Source organism: Geotrypetes seraphini, chromosome 5 (assembly GCF_902459505.1).
Source record: "Geotrypetes seraphini chromosome 5, aGeoSer1.1, whole genome shotgun sequence".
In the NCBI taxonomy this organism is placed as follows: Eukaryota; Metazoa; Chordata; class Amphibia; order Gymnophiona; family Dermophiidae; genus Geotrypetes; species Geotrypetes seraphini.
Window position 1 is genome coordinate 188,764,878 of NC_047088.1, and position 16,274 is coordinate 188,781,151.

At 43.9% G+C, this 16,274-nt stretch overlaps 1 protein-coding gene across 4 annotated transcripts in view; it reads left to right on the forward strand.

Annotated features, from left to right (window-relative positions):
- Positions 1–16,274, forward strand: part of PDE1A (phosphodiesterase 1A) — a 428,052-nt gene that overhangs the window by 219,242 nt on the left and 192,536 nt on the right. For all 4 annotated transcript variants that reach the window (XM_033947141.1, XM_033947139.1, XM_033947140.1 and 1 more), the window contains exons 3-4: positions 1,199–1,381; positions 8,196–8,262. In XM_033947141.1, coding sequence (XP_033803032.1) covers positions 1,199–1,381; positions 8,196–8,262 — 250 coding nt within the window. The remainder of the gene's footprint in view (positions 1–1,198; positions 1,382–8,195; positions 8,263–16,274) is intronic.

Below are 16,274 nucleotides of genomic sequence, written 5' to 3' on the forward strand. Positions count from 1 at the left end.
TGTGCCTACCTGCTCTTGGGTGAATTTTGAAAGGGGCGTGCTCAAGGGAAGGGCATGGAAAGGTCAGGGACATTTCTAAAATCTAGGCCCAGTTTTACAGAATAAGGCCTCTCTGCACCTAACTGTTGCTGTGGGAATTGCACCTGCTTTTATGAAGTGTAAGTCTGGTAGCCAAAGGTAAGCATGACTTGTATGCTATACTAGTATTTTATAAAGGCCATGCAACCTATATAGAATAGCACTTAGCATGGACTATTTCCGGCACCAATCTTTCAGCACTGTATTTAGAATCCGATCCATAGAAGTGTATTATTAGTTCAGTATAAATATACAGGGCTCAATTTTCAACAATTTAAAAAGCCAGGGTAGTCTCCTGGCTGTTTATATCACCTGTCTAAGGCTAATTAGGCATTTTTCAGTAGCACTGAACTGGATACAGCTCCTGAAAATGGCTGGATAGTGCCCACGCTGGAATTGGGTGTTCCGGGAGCGGAATTGGCATTTAGCCAATTAAGTGCTAATTTTCAGCACCACGCCAGCAAAGATAACTGCATAAAGAGGACCACAGTTATATCTTCATGTAGTTCTTCTTAACTAGTTAAGTGCTGAATATTGTATTTAAGCGGCTAAGTTATGTCTAGCCTGGCATTGAATAACCGGGAATAAAGCTGGCAGTACTCAGCAAAACGCTGATTTCCTCTGGCTGAATATTGGTTGGGCTCACAATTTAACATACAACTGATAATTTCCCATTGATACCATCTGTTGGTAATACTATCATTTGAAAGAGACAAAGCCTGGTCATCACTTTTTATATGATGTAACCAAGTAAACTCAAAAGGAATATCTAAAATGAATAGTATGCTTATGTAATGTTGGATAAGCGTTTCACAGTAGGTAAGATCTGGATTCATGTAAATTGTCTGAGAATGAACCTGGAGAAAACTAAGATATTATAGGTGGGAGGATGTAAGCAAACTCCCCCTAGGTTCTGTAAATGCCACCCAAATGTGGGCGTGAATCTACAATCTGCATGCAAGCTAATAACTTAGGGCCCCTTTTATCAGTAAATGTTCCAATGCTCATAGAATTCCTAAGAACACTGAATGGATTAAATCACATTAACACATGTCAATAAATGAGGCCTTTAGCTTACTTCTCACAGATTTCCTTCTTCTTTTATCTTCCTATTATGTAGACGGCTACTGGACACTGAAGATGAGCTCAGTGATATCCAGTCAGATTCTGTTCCTTCGGAAGTACGGGACTGGTTGGCTTCTACATTCACTCGGAAAATGGGGATGATGAGACGGAGGCCTGAAGAAAAGCCAAAGTTTCGAAGCATTGTACATGCAGTACAAGCTGGAATTTTTGTAGAAAGGTGGGTTGAAGTTAAGGGCTCCTTTTACTAAGGTGCGCTAGCGTTTTTAGCATACGCACAAGATTAGTACGCACGCTAGCCGAAAAATTACCGCTTGCTTAAAAGGAGGCGGTAGCAGCTAGCGCGCGCACTAAAACCGCTAGCGAACCTTTGTAAAAGGAGCCCTAAGTTTCTTTTATCGTTACATACATTGGTTGTGAACAATCAGAATAATGCAATTAAATTCATACATCATGTTTTTGCTCATTAATTAATTCAATAGGAAAAGATGGTATTTATACAAAAAAGGTCATCCTCTCTAGAATATCATATATTCTGAATTATAGGGGTCCTTTCACTAAGGCGTGCTAACCATTTTAGCACGCGCTAAATGCTAACGCGTCCATTATATTCTATGAACGCACTAGTGTTGAGCACGTGCTAATATTTAGCGCAAGCTAAAACAGCTAGTGCACCTTAGTAAAAGGACCCTATAGTATGTATAACATATTAAAGATGTGTAGACAATATTTCAAATGTGTGCTGTCATTATACAGGCAAGCACATTGCTACCCTATTTTAAAGAATACATTAATGAATTATCCACTAATATATTTCTGTTTAAAAACATCAAATCAATATTTTAGGAAACCCGGGCCTGAAACCTGCCACATTTATGAAAATACAGAAGACTTGCATTTAATCCCCTTTTTCTTCATCCATTTTCCAGATAAGAAAATCAAGTTTTGCTATGGGCTAGACTTCCCTGATCTTGAAGGAAAAGGGCTTTGGGCTAAAAGTACATATTATGGTACAGAAGCTTTTTAATAAGGCTGATTTTGGTCTTAGCTTTAACAGATATATTCTCTCTGCTCACTACTACTACTACTACTACTACTAATCATTTCTATAGTGTTACTAGGCATACACAGTGCTATACATTAAACATGAAAGAGATAATCTCTGCTTAATAGAGCTCAACCAAACATAACACTCTAAACAGTCCACCTTTTTCTTCAACTCAGAATAGTTAAAACAAATAGAAATCATAGCCCTGGCTTTCGTCCTTAACCGTATGAGTTGGGCAGCCACCTTCCACACAGTGTTACTCTTTTTACACTGGCCCACCCTCCTTGCCACCTTAAGTAAACAAAACTTCAAACTTATAAACGTTCCAGACAAAAATACATCAAATAAAACAGTCAAGAGTTCATCTCATATATCTGAATCTTCCTCTATAAATTCTGGATTGCCTCCTACAGTCCTGTTAATCTCAGGTCTCACCTACTTCCAGGACCTTTCCTGGTCCAGCATTCACTTTGGGGTCCTGTTTGCTTAGGGTTAGATAGACTGTTTATTCCTGCTGGCCATCTGTGAGAGCTCCTTTTACTCCATGGGGCTGGGGCTCTTCCTTCTATTTCCTCTTCTCTCCCTCCAAACCTTAGCTCCCTCCTCTTTACTGCAGGAGTTCTCAAACCCCTCTCTTTGGGGCCCCTCCTTATCCTGAATGACATAAGGGTTTAGGGAACCTAGAAGCTTTTCCCTTTAGGTGGCTTCACTGTTTCTTAATGAATATTAAAACCCCTGTTAATGCTTAGGCTTCTGCTCTGGGTTTTCTTTCTCTCCCAAGTTTTATACAACCCAAGTGGGGAGAAATGGAATGGTTGGCCTGTGACTGCTCTTCCCAGCTAGGGTTACCAGATTTTGTGGAGCCAAAAAACAGACATGTGGCCCAGCCCCGCCCAGTTCTGCCACAGACCCGCCCATTCTTTCCTGGCCCTGCCCCCACACCGACCTCTTCTGCTTTTCCTCGAGCTTGGGGCTGCATCTGGAGGGCCTCCAAGCATGCGTGGATGTGACGTGCTTGGAGGCATTCCAGACGCCTCCCCGAGCTTGGCACTCTTCAAAAACCTGGACAAACAGCTGTTTTTAAAAAATCCTTCCAGTCACCCGGATAGTCCTCCAAAAAGAGGACATGTCCGGGTTTTTATGGACGTCTGGTAACCCTACTCCCAGTACCACAGCATACTAAGAATACAGGTCTTTGAATGTTTTCTTGTACCAACTAGGCCAGTGTTTTTCAACCTTTTTTGGGCAAAGGCACACTTGTTTCATGAAAAAAATCACAAGGCACACCACCATTAGAAAATGTTAAAAAATTTAACTCTGTGCCTATATTGACTATATATAAAGTAATTCTCTTGAATAGGAATCAAATAAACACAAAGAAAGTATTTTATAATTACTTTATTATGAAATATTAAGTAAACAGAATAGTGAAAAATTATAAAATACTTTATTCAGTGCGAAACCTGGGCCTGTTTGGCTGAACACAAAGCTGATATTCTGGCTGGAATCGAAGAAAGACACACACGTAGCTCTTCATCAACAGCTCTCAGTCTCTCTCTGTATTTGGTTTTTATAGCATACAAAAATAGACAAATATACCCTCCATCCTTTTTATTAAACCACAATAGCAGTTTTTAGCGCAGGGAGCTGCGCTGAATGCCCAGCGCTGCTCTTGACGCTCATAGGCTCCCTGCGCTAAAAACCACTATTGCGGTTTAGTAAAAGGTGACCATATTGTAAAATATAGACAGCAGATATAAATTCAGAACTGTGCATAGTAAGTGAAGGGAAGTTTTCATCTCTGGGAATTTACCCAGTTAACTATTAAGTTATTTGGGCAAATTCCTTTGAAAACTGTGGTAATACTGCCTCCACTTTGCTAAATTTAAAATAAAATCATTTTTCCTACCTTGTCTGGTTGCACTTTCTTCTTCTGACTGTGCATCCAATCTTTCTTCCCTTCTATCAGCCTGTATGCTTTCTCTCCTCCACACCTCATTCCCTCCCCCAACTTTTTCTTCCTCTCTCCCTGACCTTTCTTTCTTTTTTTCTGTTTCTCTTCTTTCCTTCTGTTTCCCTGCCTGCCCCCTTTCTTTCTTTCTCCCTGCCGTTCCCCAAGCCACTGCCACTGCCGCTGCCATCGGGGAACAGGACCCACCAATGGATAACAGGCCCCAAAGCCGACGCCGACGCATGCTCTCCCTGACGTCAATTCTGCAATCGGAGAGGAAGTTCCGCCCAGCCAGGCAGCGATTGGCTGGCCCGAACTTCCTCTCCGACTGCAGAATTGACGTCGGGGAGAAGAAGACTTATCGGCTCGATAGATTAGATCGCCAAGACAAAGTGAGTCCTGGGTGATCGACTCACTTTGCCTTGGCGAGCTACTGGCGCCCCTGCCTCGGGCCCCCTGTCAGCTCCGGGCCCCTGAATGCAGGACTGGTAGTACTGCCCTGATGGCGGCCCTGCGGCACACCAGGCAACATCTCGCGGCACACTAGTGTGCCGCGGAACAGCGGTTGAAAAACACTGAACTAGGCAGTACTAAAATACCCAGCTCAATGGTTCAGGTAATTTGCCTAAAGCAAGCTGCAATAAACAATGAAAATGTAGCAAAGTAGAAGATAATCAAAGAAAGAAAGGAGTGGGTAAGAGGACTACCAAAACTTTGGAGACATAAAGGGGATGGGACTTGGATATTGCCTTTTTGTGGTTATGCATTTAAAGTGGCTTATATATAGGCACTTATTTTGTACCTAGGACAATGAAGGATTAAGGCCAGGATTCTCAAAAACCCAGGTTAAAAAGCAACGGTCTGGTAACGCAGCCGTTTTGATAGCGAATCGAAAAAAGCGAGACATTCTTAAAAAATTGTACATGCAAATGAGGTCGGCAGACAACAGTGAAGATTCACTAAGTTTGCTTGTGCCCCTCGCTGGTGACAGCAATGGGCACATGCGCAGAAAAAAAACTCTGTCAAGATGCCCACACTCTCCCGCTGCCCTGAAATCTCCCGCAGCGGGAGAGATGTCCACACGCTCCCACAGCCCTGAAATCCCAGCCACGCACCCCCCCTGCAGCGGGAGAGATGCTCACTCTTCCCCGCTGGCAAGTGACCCCCCACCGTCTCTGATGCCCCCTCCCCCTTACCTCTAAATTGATGCACCAGAGGGATGCAGACTCCTTCCTACCAGAAGTGCTGCGTTGTCGAAAAATGGCCTTCCCTTCCCCGGTGCATCTTATACAAGCTGGGCCAATCAAAGCCTCAGGCCCCTCTCCAGATGCACTGGGGAGGGGCCTGAGGCTCTGATTGGCCCAGGTTATTTAAGGCCCCTCCCATGGATTGCCATTGGATTGGCATAAATTTTACTCAATGCACATTTTGTTTTCTATCTATCTATCTATCTAGGCAGCACATTTAACATATTAATAATATGACTAACTCATTAAGAGGGAAATTCTGTAAGGGATGCCTAAAGTTAGGCGCTGGCAGGCACCTAGATCATGCCTGTCGACACCTAACTTGACCCCCCCCTTTTTTTTTTTTTTTTTTTTTTAAACCGTGCAAGAGGTTTTTAGCACCAGCCAGTGAGCTGAATGCTCTGCACTGCTCAGATGGAGAAGCGCAGAGCATTCATAGGGGGCTAATGGTTTTAATTGGTTTTAAATGGCACAATAATTGATTTTGTGATTAAAAACAATTAAAAAAAAAAAAATCTTGGCTCCGCTAGATGCCTCCCGGGACTGGGAGCCTAGCAGTGCTTAGTGATGCTGCACGCCTAAGTAGGCATGTTTATGGACAGAATTGGCCTTAGGTGTCACTAGGCGCTGCTAGGCACACTTATATGATGAACCTACGCACTGGAAATGTAGGCTTTTAAAACCCTGGCCTATATTACCAACACCTAAGTTCATCGTTAGGCGCCAGTTAGATGATTCTATAAGTGGTGCCTGAATGTGATTGACACGCGACAGATGCCATTTTTCTAGTCGCCACTTATAGAATTAGCCCTTAAATGTTTAAAGCGTGCTAAAATTTATAATGCATGTTCAAGGCAGATCTCTCTTATCTGCATCTATGCAGCCTTGCTCCTTTTCCTCCTCATCCATACTAAATTTAAAGTTAGAGCTCACTTGGGCTGCAGAGAGTGGCTACTGGGACTCAGGCCATCCCTGTTGATGAGAATTGAGGCAGCTTCCAGTTAGATGTGCTCCTATGGATGCCGGGGATGTGGGGATGGTGGAGCCGTGCACTTGCAACTTGGAAGTGACAGCGGAAATATGTGTCCTTGGCACTTCGGGTCTGGGCCAAAGCAGGAGAGGCTCTGGGCAACAGCACTGGGGACCAGAAGAGGTGGCCTGTTAGAGTGGAAGGTCTTAGCCCTTGCAGTTTGCATTCTCTCACTCTCCTTCTACCTGCTTTTCTCAGTCTTCTGACCTTGCTGACTTTCTTTCACCCACCAAAAGCCTTTCTTTGTAGTATCTCATCCAGAAACAGTAAGTTCTGGCAGAGGAGGTAGGATGCTACAGACAGAGAGAGAGAGGCTTAATTTGGGTTAGAGGCATCAAGCCTTCAGCACTACAGTGCTAAAGGAAAGGTTGGAGAGCTGAGAGAAGCAGGTAAAAGGAGCATGAAAGTGAGAGAACGCAGACTTGGTGTGGGAGGGGAGGGCTCAAAAGTAAAGGAAAATGTGCCAGAAGAAAGAGGGAGGGAAAGAGAGAGAGAGAGATGTGAATGGAGGGTTGAAAGAAAGAGATGCAGAAAAAAGAAGGGAGATGGTGACCATGGAGAAGGGGGAGTGAAGGGAGAAAATGATGACAGTGGAGTGGCATGATGGGGAGAGGAAGGGGAGGGAACAGAGAAGGGAAGAAATAGTGGACCATGGATGGAGGGAAGGGAAGAGATAGTACCCATGGAGGGGAGGGGAGAGGAGGGGAGGGAAAGGAGATGAAAGGAGATGATGCCCACAAAAAGGAAGAGAAGAGAAGGGAGGAGATGGTACCAATAGAAGGGAGAGAAGAGAGAAGGGAGGAGATAGTGCCCATTGATGGAAGAGAAGAGATGGAAACTAGATAGATTGAGGAGAAGGAAGAAAAGTAGATGAAAGTTGAATGTGAACTATGGATATAGGGCAGAAAGTGAAGGAAGAGAAAAAAAATAAATAGTGGATAGACAGGAGGGCCTGGAAAAAGAGTTCATAGCACAGAATGGTGCTGGGAACACAGGGAAGCAGAACCAGAGACTGGGAACGGGATGATTAGAAAAGTAAAATTACCAAACAACAAAGGAAAGATAAATTATTTTATTTTTAGTTTAGTAATTGAAATATGTCAGGTTTGAGAATTTACATCTGCTGTCTCTATATTGCACTGTACAGGAGGAAATGTGAGAGAGCACTTTATGTGATTAACACTAGGTTTTATTTAACAGTGGTAGAGGTTTCTACCGTGGGTTGGCAAGTTAAATGCTCCAATGCTCTTAGAATGCCTATGAGTGTCGGCACATTTACCTCGCCAGCCTGTAGTAGAAACCTCTACCACTGTTTAGTAAAAGGACCCCTAAAATTTTTAATTGATATACAGCCCTAATATCTATCTATATATTAGATTGTGAGCGTGGCTATCATTAGTGGTCCAGTCGCACTTCCTTTGTAAGGTGGGAGTGAACATATATCAAGTAACTTCCCTCCAACATTGCTTTCAGAGCTTATAATAAACTGCAGCATAATTAGAAAATCTGTTTTAAATGTCAAAGCATTTTAAAAGTAGTAAATAAATCCATGCATTCCATTTTTAAACTACTTTCCATGCACTTGTCAGTTAAAATAGTAGTAAAAGAATTAAGAAGAATTTTGAAGTCTGTTGCTACTTTTATTTTGGTTGGACTTTTTACATGGTTTTTGGAAACAAAAATAAACATTTGAATTGGAATTTACTGAAACATTAGTATGAGCAAGTCAAATCAATGATATTGTGTTTCTTTGCCTAGGATGTACCGAAAATCTGCTAATATGGTTGGGTTGACCTATCCATCTGCTGTGATAGCATCCTTAAAGGTGAAATGCACTTTACATTCTATTCCCTGAACCTTTTTGTACTTATAAATCATTTTCCTGACATGATATGAAGGTATCTTTCTACTAACACACTATACTGTCATTATTTTGAATGAGAAAAAAAGCAAATAATGTTGGAACAAACATTTAAATAATTTTGTATGGACTTTCCAGCAGTAACTAGTCATATATTTTTTGAAGTACTCGATGGGGCTGGTGTATAAGTTGCATTATTGTCTACATCTATTTACCGTATTTTTGCGGATATAACGCGCGCGTTATACGCGTTTTTACCTACCGCGCATACCCCTCGCGCGTTATACGCGTGAGCGCGGTATACAAAAGTTTTTCTACATAGTTCCCACCCCGCCCGACGCCCGATTCCCCCCCCAGCAGGACCGCTCGCACCCCCACCCCGAACGACCGCTCGCACGCGCTCCCATCCGCACCCGCGATCGGAGCAAGAGGGAGCCCAAGCCCTCTTGCCCGTCCGACTCCCCGACAATATCGGGCCAGGAGGGAGCCCAAACCCTCCTGGCCACGGCGACCCCCTACCCCCACCCCGCACTACATTACGGGCAGGAGGGATCCCAGGCCCTCCTGCCCTCGACGCAAACCCCCCTCCCTCCCTCCAACGACCGCCCCCCCCAAGAACCTCCGACGCCCCACCAGCCGACCCGCGACCCCCCTGGCCGACCCCCACGACACCCCCACCCCCCCACCCCCCTTCCCCGTACCTTTGCTAGTTGGCCGGACAGACGGGAGCCAAACCCGCCTGTCCGGCAGGCAGCCAACGACGGAATGAGGCCGGATTGGCCCATCCGTCCCAAAGCTCCGCCTACTGGTGGGGCCTAAGGCGCGTGGGCCAATCAGAATAGGCCCTGGAGCCTTAGGTCCCACCTGGGGGCGTGGCCTGAGGCACATGGGCCCAACCCGACCATGTGCCTCAGGCCGCGCCCCCAGGTGGGACCTAAGGCTCCAGGGCCTATTCTGATTGGCCCACGCGCCTTAGTCCCCACCAGTAGGCGGAGCTTTGGGACGGATGGGCCAATCCGGCCTCATTCCGTCGTTGGCTGCCTGCCGGACAGGCGGGTTTGGCTCCCGTCTGTCCGGCCAACTAGCAAAGGTACGGGGAAGGGGGGTGGGGGTGTCGTGGGGGTCGGCCAGGGGGGTCGCGGGTCGGCTGGTGGGGCGGTCGGAGGTTCTTGGGGGGGGCGGTCGTTGGAGGGAGGGAGGGGGGTTTGCGTCGAGGGCAGGAGGGCCTGGGATCCCTCCTGCCCGTAATGTAGTGCGGGGTGGGGGTAGGGGGTCGCCGTGGCCAGGAGGGTTTGGGCTCCCTCCTGGCCCGATATTGTCGGGGAGTCGGCCGGGCAAGAGGGCTTGGGCTCCCTCTTGCTCCGATCGCGGGTGCGGGTGGGAGCGCGTGCGAGCGGTCGTTCGGGGTGGGGGTGCGAGCGGTCCTGCTGGGGGGGGGGTGAATCGGGCGTCGGGCGGGGTGGGGGTAGGGGGTCGCCGTGGCCAGGAGGGTTTGGGCTCCCTTCTGGCCCGATATTGTCGGGGAGTCGGCGGTCCTTCGGGGTGGGGGTGCGAGTGGTCCTGCCGGGGGGGGGGGGCAGGGCAGGGCGGGTAAACGGAGAGTCGGGACAGCGCACATAGAGTCGGGGAGGGCGAAAGGAGAGTCGGGGTGGCCAGAGGAGAGTCGGGGCGGGCGAAAGGAGAGTCGGGGCGGCCAGAGGAGAGTCGGGGCGGGCGAAAGGACAGTCGGGCAGCATGCGCGTTATACCCGTGAGCGCGGTATACAAAAGTTTTTATACATAATATTGTGGTTTCTGCGCGCTATACCCGTGTGCGCGTTTTACATGGGTGCGCGTTATATTCGCGAAAATACGGTACTTCTGATTTTCCTGCATTAACCATACTAAAAATGTATGGATTTTAGTCAGGAAAAATCTATAGTAAAACCATTTTGCTATAGGAGAGTATGATTGTTATGCAAATCAAATGCAAACCCACCAAATTGTGAATTGCTCTGATGTTAAAAAAAAAAAGGAAAAAAGAAGCATATTGGTGCCTTTTAAAAAATGTCCCCTGTAGTACAGAATCTTCATTTCAACTCAGGATAGTGAAAAGTGAAGGATGCTATTGGACATCTCCCTGGATCAGTTCTCTGGTCAAGGGTCTCCCATGTGGAGTGCTAGATTCAAGAGTATCAGGGTCCAGTAATCCCGAGCCAGGTATTTCAGGGGTCCAGAGCCCTCTGAACCACTAGGGAATTTTTTCAAGGTGGGGGGTCAAGTGAATTGGGGGTCCACCGAGCCACCATGGAATGTTTGTGGGTTAGGGGTTGAAGGGTTTAGTTCCCAATAGATCACCAGGAGATTTATGTAGGTTAGGAGTATAGGGTAGTAATCAGAAAGTCCCTGTTTTTATTATTATTAATTTTTAATTTTTAAATTTTAAATGTCTCTCTATTACCACACCGGTATAGGTTACCATATGTCTGGGAAAACCCGGATATGTTCTCATTTTAGAGGACTGTCCGGGCACCCGGAGGGATTTCCAAAACTCAGCAGTTTGCCTAGGTTTTGGAAATCCTGAGGTCGGAGGCCACATCTGGAAGCTTTTGCGCATGCATGTGACATCATTGTATTGACATTCGCGCATGCGCTAAGGCTTCCAAATGCAGCCTTTGAGCTCAGGGAGGTTCTTGGGGGGCAGGGCTGGAGGCAGAATGGAGTGGAACTGGAGGCAAAATGAAGTGGGACTGGGGGCAGAAAGGGGCGGAGCCAGGCATCCTCTGTTTTTTCCAAGGAGGAAATCTGGCAACCCTATACTGGCAAGAAGGTAGACATATATACCTAATACAACATACTATAGCTGTTTTTTTCTGTCAGTAATTTGTGTGTCATTGATTTTCTTGCCATGTGTTAGAAAGGTGTGCACTGAAACTGGGTGCAACACTCTAACATGTAACTTATTACACTGGCATCCATGTTGGTCATCTTGACCGTGTTCGTAACAAAATAATTTACAGTTTAGGGCTCCTTTTACAAAGCGGCGGTAGAGATTTCTACTGCGGGCCAGCGAGGTAAATGCTCTGATGCTCATAGGAATTCTATGAGCATCAGAGAATTTACCTCACCAGCCCGCAGTAGAAACTTCTACTAAAACTTTGTAAAAGCCAGTATTAATTATTTACTGCATTAAAAAAATGTTTTCTATAAGTTTGCAATCTGCCAGTTGTTAATTTTGTAGGGTGTCTGTTTTAATATTATTTGATAGATTAAACAACTCTTCATAGTGTAATTGTTCTACCCCCATTTATGTTTGTGTAAACTTCCATCATGTCCCCTCGTTTGTTGTCTCTTTTCTAGGTTGAAGGGAACATAGTTATTTATTCCCCAAAATACCTCTCATATGCAATTATTTATGTAATTCTTTTAGAGGAAACAGCGATGAATGCTCTTCTCTCAAAACTTGTCTCAGATTTATTATTAATATAGTTTAATTCAAAAGGGAAGGGGCTTCAGATCCCTGTGTGTTGTAAGTATGTTAACTGGACAACCGCACTGGAAAGGGAAGATACCTCATTGGCCCCACACCTCCTCCTGCCAAGTTGAAATAGTTCAGTGCTAACTTAAACTTTAGTTACTGTTTGAAAAACACTTCACTTTTCAAAAAACAAAGCAAAGAACTTAGCTTAGGCAGGGCTTCAGTTGTGTAATAAATCTCCTGCTGTCTTTGCCGGTCCGTTTTTGCCAACATGAGCTAGCAGGCATTTTGCTGTATAGCTTCGTCAGGGCAATGGACTTCTAGCTCCTTCAGTTGGCCAGTCTTTGGGGCAGGCAAACCTATACCTGCCCCAAAGGCATTCATCACTGTTTCCTCTAAAAGAATTACATAAATAATTACATAGGAAAGGTACTTTTGTGGAATTAGGTTTTTTCTCTCTTAATCCTGCATACATCCCTTTTTCAAAAAGAGAGCTGTTTTTTTTACCCTTTTCTGAACCTTTCCAAGTTCCATTATTTCCTTTTTGAAAGAGGGGACCAGGAAGGACACTGGTGAGCAAGGTTGGAGATAATGGTGAGATTCTCCTGAGACATTTAATTTAAAATCTAAAAGATAAGCTTCAACCTATGCAAGATGGATATAATTATTAAACTATCAAATAGATAATGGCCTTATATAAAATTAGTAAGTTGGACTTTAGAGTAGCTGTGGAGTACCTGGAGTGAACAAAAAGAACCAAACACTATTTGACCCACATCCTGGTAAATAGTGACAGGAATGACAAGAAAATTACTCTGAAGATTCTGATGAACAAAATCCTAGAAATAAAAGAACTACTTAAAGAAAATGAAAAGATACTTGCAAAAATTAGGAGAGAGCTGGGAGAAATTAAAATGCAGTGGTCCAGACTTATACCAATAACTTAGAAGTTAAAGTAGAAACCACTGAATGTGCCATTTCAGAGGTGCAAAGGTGTTGGGCCTGGAGCATATTATGAAGGATCTCCACAACTGTTAACAGAAGGAACAATCTACAGATTTGCAGCCTATAAGACAGAGTCTCTCAAACTGTGTGTCATGGCACAGTGATGTTCCCCGAAGAGATTCCGGTTGTGCCATGAGAGATTCCAGAATTTTACTTTATTTTTTAAAATTCCCTTCTTAAGTATACGCTAGAAGAGACATGTTCGTTGTGTAAGCAAAAGTCTGTCAATGTTATGAGCATCTGTGTGCGTAAGGATACAACTGCCCAGATAAGCATCATTCTTTGATGTGATTGGTCCTTGAAAACTAACAGCAAGTAATTTTATTTTTATTTTTTATACAGTAGTTATGCTAAGCAATAAAGTGATCAAGGCATTGTTACTGTTTGGATCTTTGCGAACTTGGATTTTAAGCTCTGACAGACATTAAAAAAAAAAAAGAGAACGGCTGCAGATGGTAGATGATGAAATGTGTGTTTGCTTGGCGACTATCAAGATGCATTTTGAATTAATTTGCACTCAAAAACAAGCACATCCATCACACTGATTAACAATTCTATCTACTTTAGTTTGACCATTGTTACAATTACCCATACATAGCTTAACTCTCAAATTTAACTTTTTGTTGATTTTGCAATGTTATACTTTCAGTTATAATGTGCCATGAAAAAATTTGTTCGTTTAGTGTGCTGTGAAAAACATTTGCTCCATTTGGTGTGCTGGAGCTAGAAAAGTTTGAGAGACACTGCTGTAAGAGGATGCAGGAGGTCAAGATATATGGAAATTTAGGGACCTTTTTTGCCCAAGCTCCTAAATCTCCAATTCCAAAGACAATTTTAAATTTAACAGAACATACTGAATGCATTTCTGCAAAGTGCAAAGAGCCAAATATTCGCTACCTGTTATACTTATCGTGTATTGAAGTCCCCACAATGTACAGAAAACATAAGAACATAAGCAGTGCCTCTGCTGGGTCAGACCTGATGTCCATTGTGCCCAGCAGTCCGCTCTCGCTGCGGCCCAACAAGTCCTGGACCTGTATAGTAATCCTCTATCTATACCCCTCTATCCCCTTCTCCAGCAAGAAACTGTCCAATCCTTTCTTAAACCCCGTTACCGTACTCTGCCCTATTACGTCCTCTGGAAGCGCATTCCAGGTGTCCACCACACATTGAGTAAAGAAGAACTTCCTAGCATTCGTTTTGAATCTGTCCCCTTTCAACTTTTCCAAATGCCCTCTTGTTCTTTTATTTTTTGAAAGTTTGAAGAATCTGTCTCTTTCCACTTTCTCTATGCCCTTCATGATCTTGTAAGTTTCTATCATATCCCCTCTAAGTCTCCTCTTCTTCAGAGAAAAGAGACCCAATTTCTCCAACCTCTCAGCGTATGAAAGGTTTTCCATACCTTTTATCAGACGTGTCGCTCTCCTCTGAACCCTTTCGAGTAACGCCATATCCTTCTTAAGGTACGGCGACCAAAATTGGATGCAGTACTCCAGATGCGGACGCACCATCGCCCGATACAACGCCAGGATAACTTATTTCGTTCTGGTCGCAATACCCTTCTTGATTATACCAAGCATTCTATTCGCTCTCTTAGCGGCCGCTGCGCACTGTGCCATCGGTTTCATTGTTGTGTCCACCATTACCCCCAAGTCCCTTTCCTGTGTACTCTCATTCAATAATATCCCTCCCATCGTATAGTTGTACCTCAAGTTTCTGCTTCCCAGAGATTTGTACTTCTGGCCCCAAAGCCCATAGGAAATTTAAAAGCTTCAGGGCTTTTGCCTTGTGGCAGCTGCTAGCTCAGCTTTGTAAAGGGGGTGGGGGGGGGGTGGAGGTGGGGTGGGGGCTAATAACTAGTGCTGGCTTTTACAAAGCCATGGTAGAGATTTTTACCATTGGCCGGCAAGGTAAATGCTCTGACGCTCATAGAATTCCTATGAATGTCAGTGCATTTACCTTGTTAGCATGTGATAGAAGCCTTTACCATGGCTTTGTAAAAGGAGCCCTAGATTAGTCTGGAATTAACAAATAAATATCCAGTCTCAGAACAGTTTACCATATCATTGTTGTATACAGTACTCTCTGGTCCTGCAGATGGATCACTTCTTGTTCTTATAAATTGTTGTGGTGATGTCTTGAAAAGATATGGCTGAATTTCGGCTTTCCTGGATGGTCTGAACAATGCAGAAAATGAGGCTGAATGTCTTTTTCTGGAACTCTCTGAATTACTTTGCTTAAAATGAGAGACTGGGTTTATTGAGGTGTGAGTGAAGTGTCAGGCTGATGGGCTGGATGTGTAGGAGCTTCCAGCACTTGTCAATGAATTGATGAATGGTTGGCTTAATACATCTTTTTATATATTTTTTTATTGGTTAGCGACACCTAACTCAAATACCAACATTTTGTATCTGTGGTTAGGATTATTTTCCCCTATGTGCATCAATTGCTTTTAACCACATTAAAATTAACCTGCCATTTAGATGCTCAGACTTCTAGTGACACAAGATCCTTCTGCAATTGCTCACAGTCCTTTGCCATTTTAATGACTGAATAATTTTGTGTTATTTGCAAATTTGATCACTTTATTCTACTTTCTCAAGATTGTGTACAAATATGTTAAACAGGTCTGAGTAGAGACCCTTGGGGCACTCCACTATTGACCTTTTTCCTTTTAAGAAAATTAACCATGTAGTCCAACTCTCTCCTTCCTCTTTTAGCCAGTTTCCAGTCCAAAATAGGACATTGCTTCTTATCCCATAACTTAATTTTCTTGAGGAGTCTCACATAAAGGACTTTTGTCAAATGCTTTCTGAAAATCCAAATACATAAATGTGATTATTTTAGAAGTGCTATTTATGTTTTAGATGTGCAGAAGCCAGCATTTTGATGTTTACATTGTATAAATGTCTAAATTCCAATTTTACAAAGCTGGGATATACACATCTAAAATGGAAAAACATGCATATAACAAGGGGGCATGATCTGGGTGTGTTTTGCAAGGGAAATGCCATTTCCCATTTTAGAAGGGGAATGCACATCTGTGTCTAAAAAGATGAATGTTTGGACTTATACCTGCTAGATGGGACATCTAAGTCGTAGAAAATGCTCATAGTGAGCTGTGTTCCACTAGAGGGATTAGAGGAGGTCACTCCCTTAATCCCCCAGTGGTTACGTCTCCCATGAATATGAAACTGCCAAGGGATATGACAGGGTTGAGAAAAATAATTTATATAGTTCTAAAATAGCTGATATAAATGTTTATGTTACACCATATAAATGTGTATGTTGGTGAGGCAATATCTCCCTTGGCTGAACCCATGCTGACTCTATCCCATTAAATCATGTTTGCCTACGTGTTTCACGGTTTTATTTTTTATAATTGTTTCCTGTTTTGACTGGCACTGAAGTCAGGCTTACTGGTCTATAATTTCCAAGATCTCCCCTGGAACCCTTTTTAAAAATCAGCATAACATTGGCCACCCTCCAATCTTCAGGTATTACAGACGGTTTTA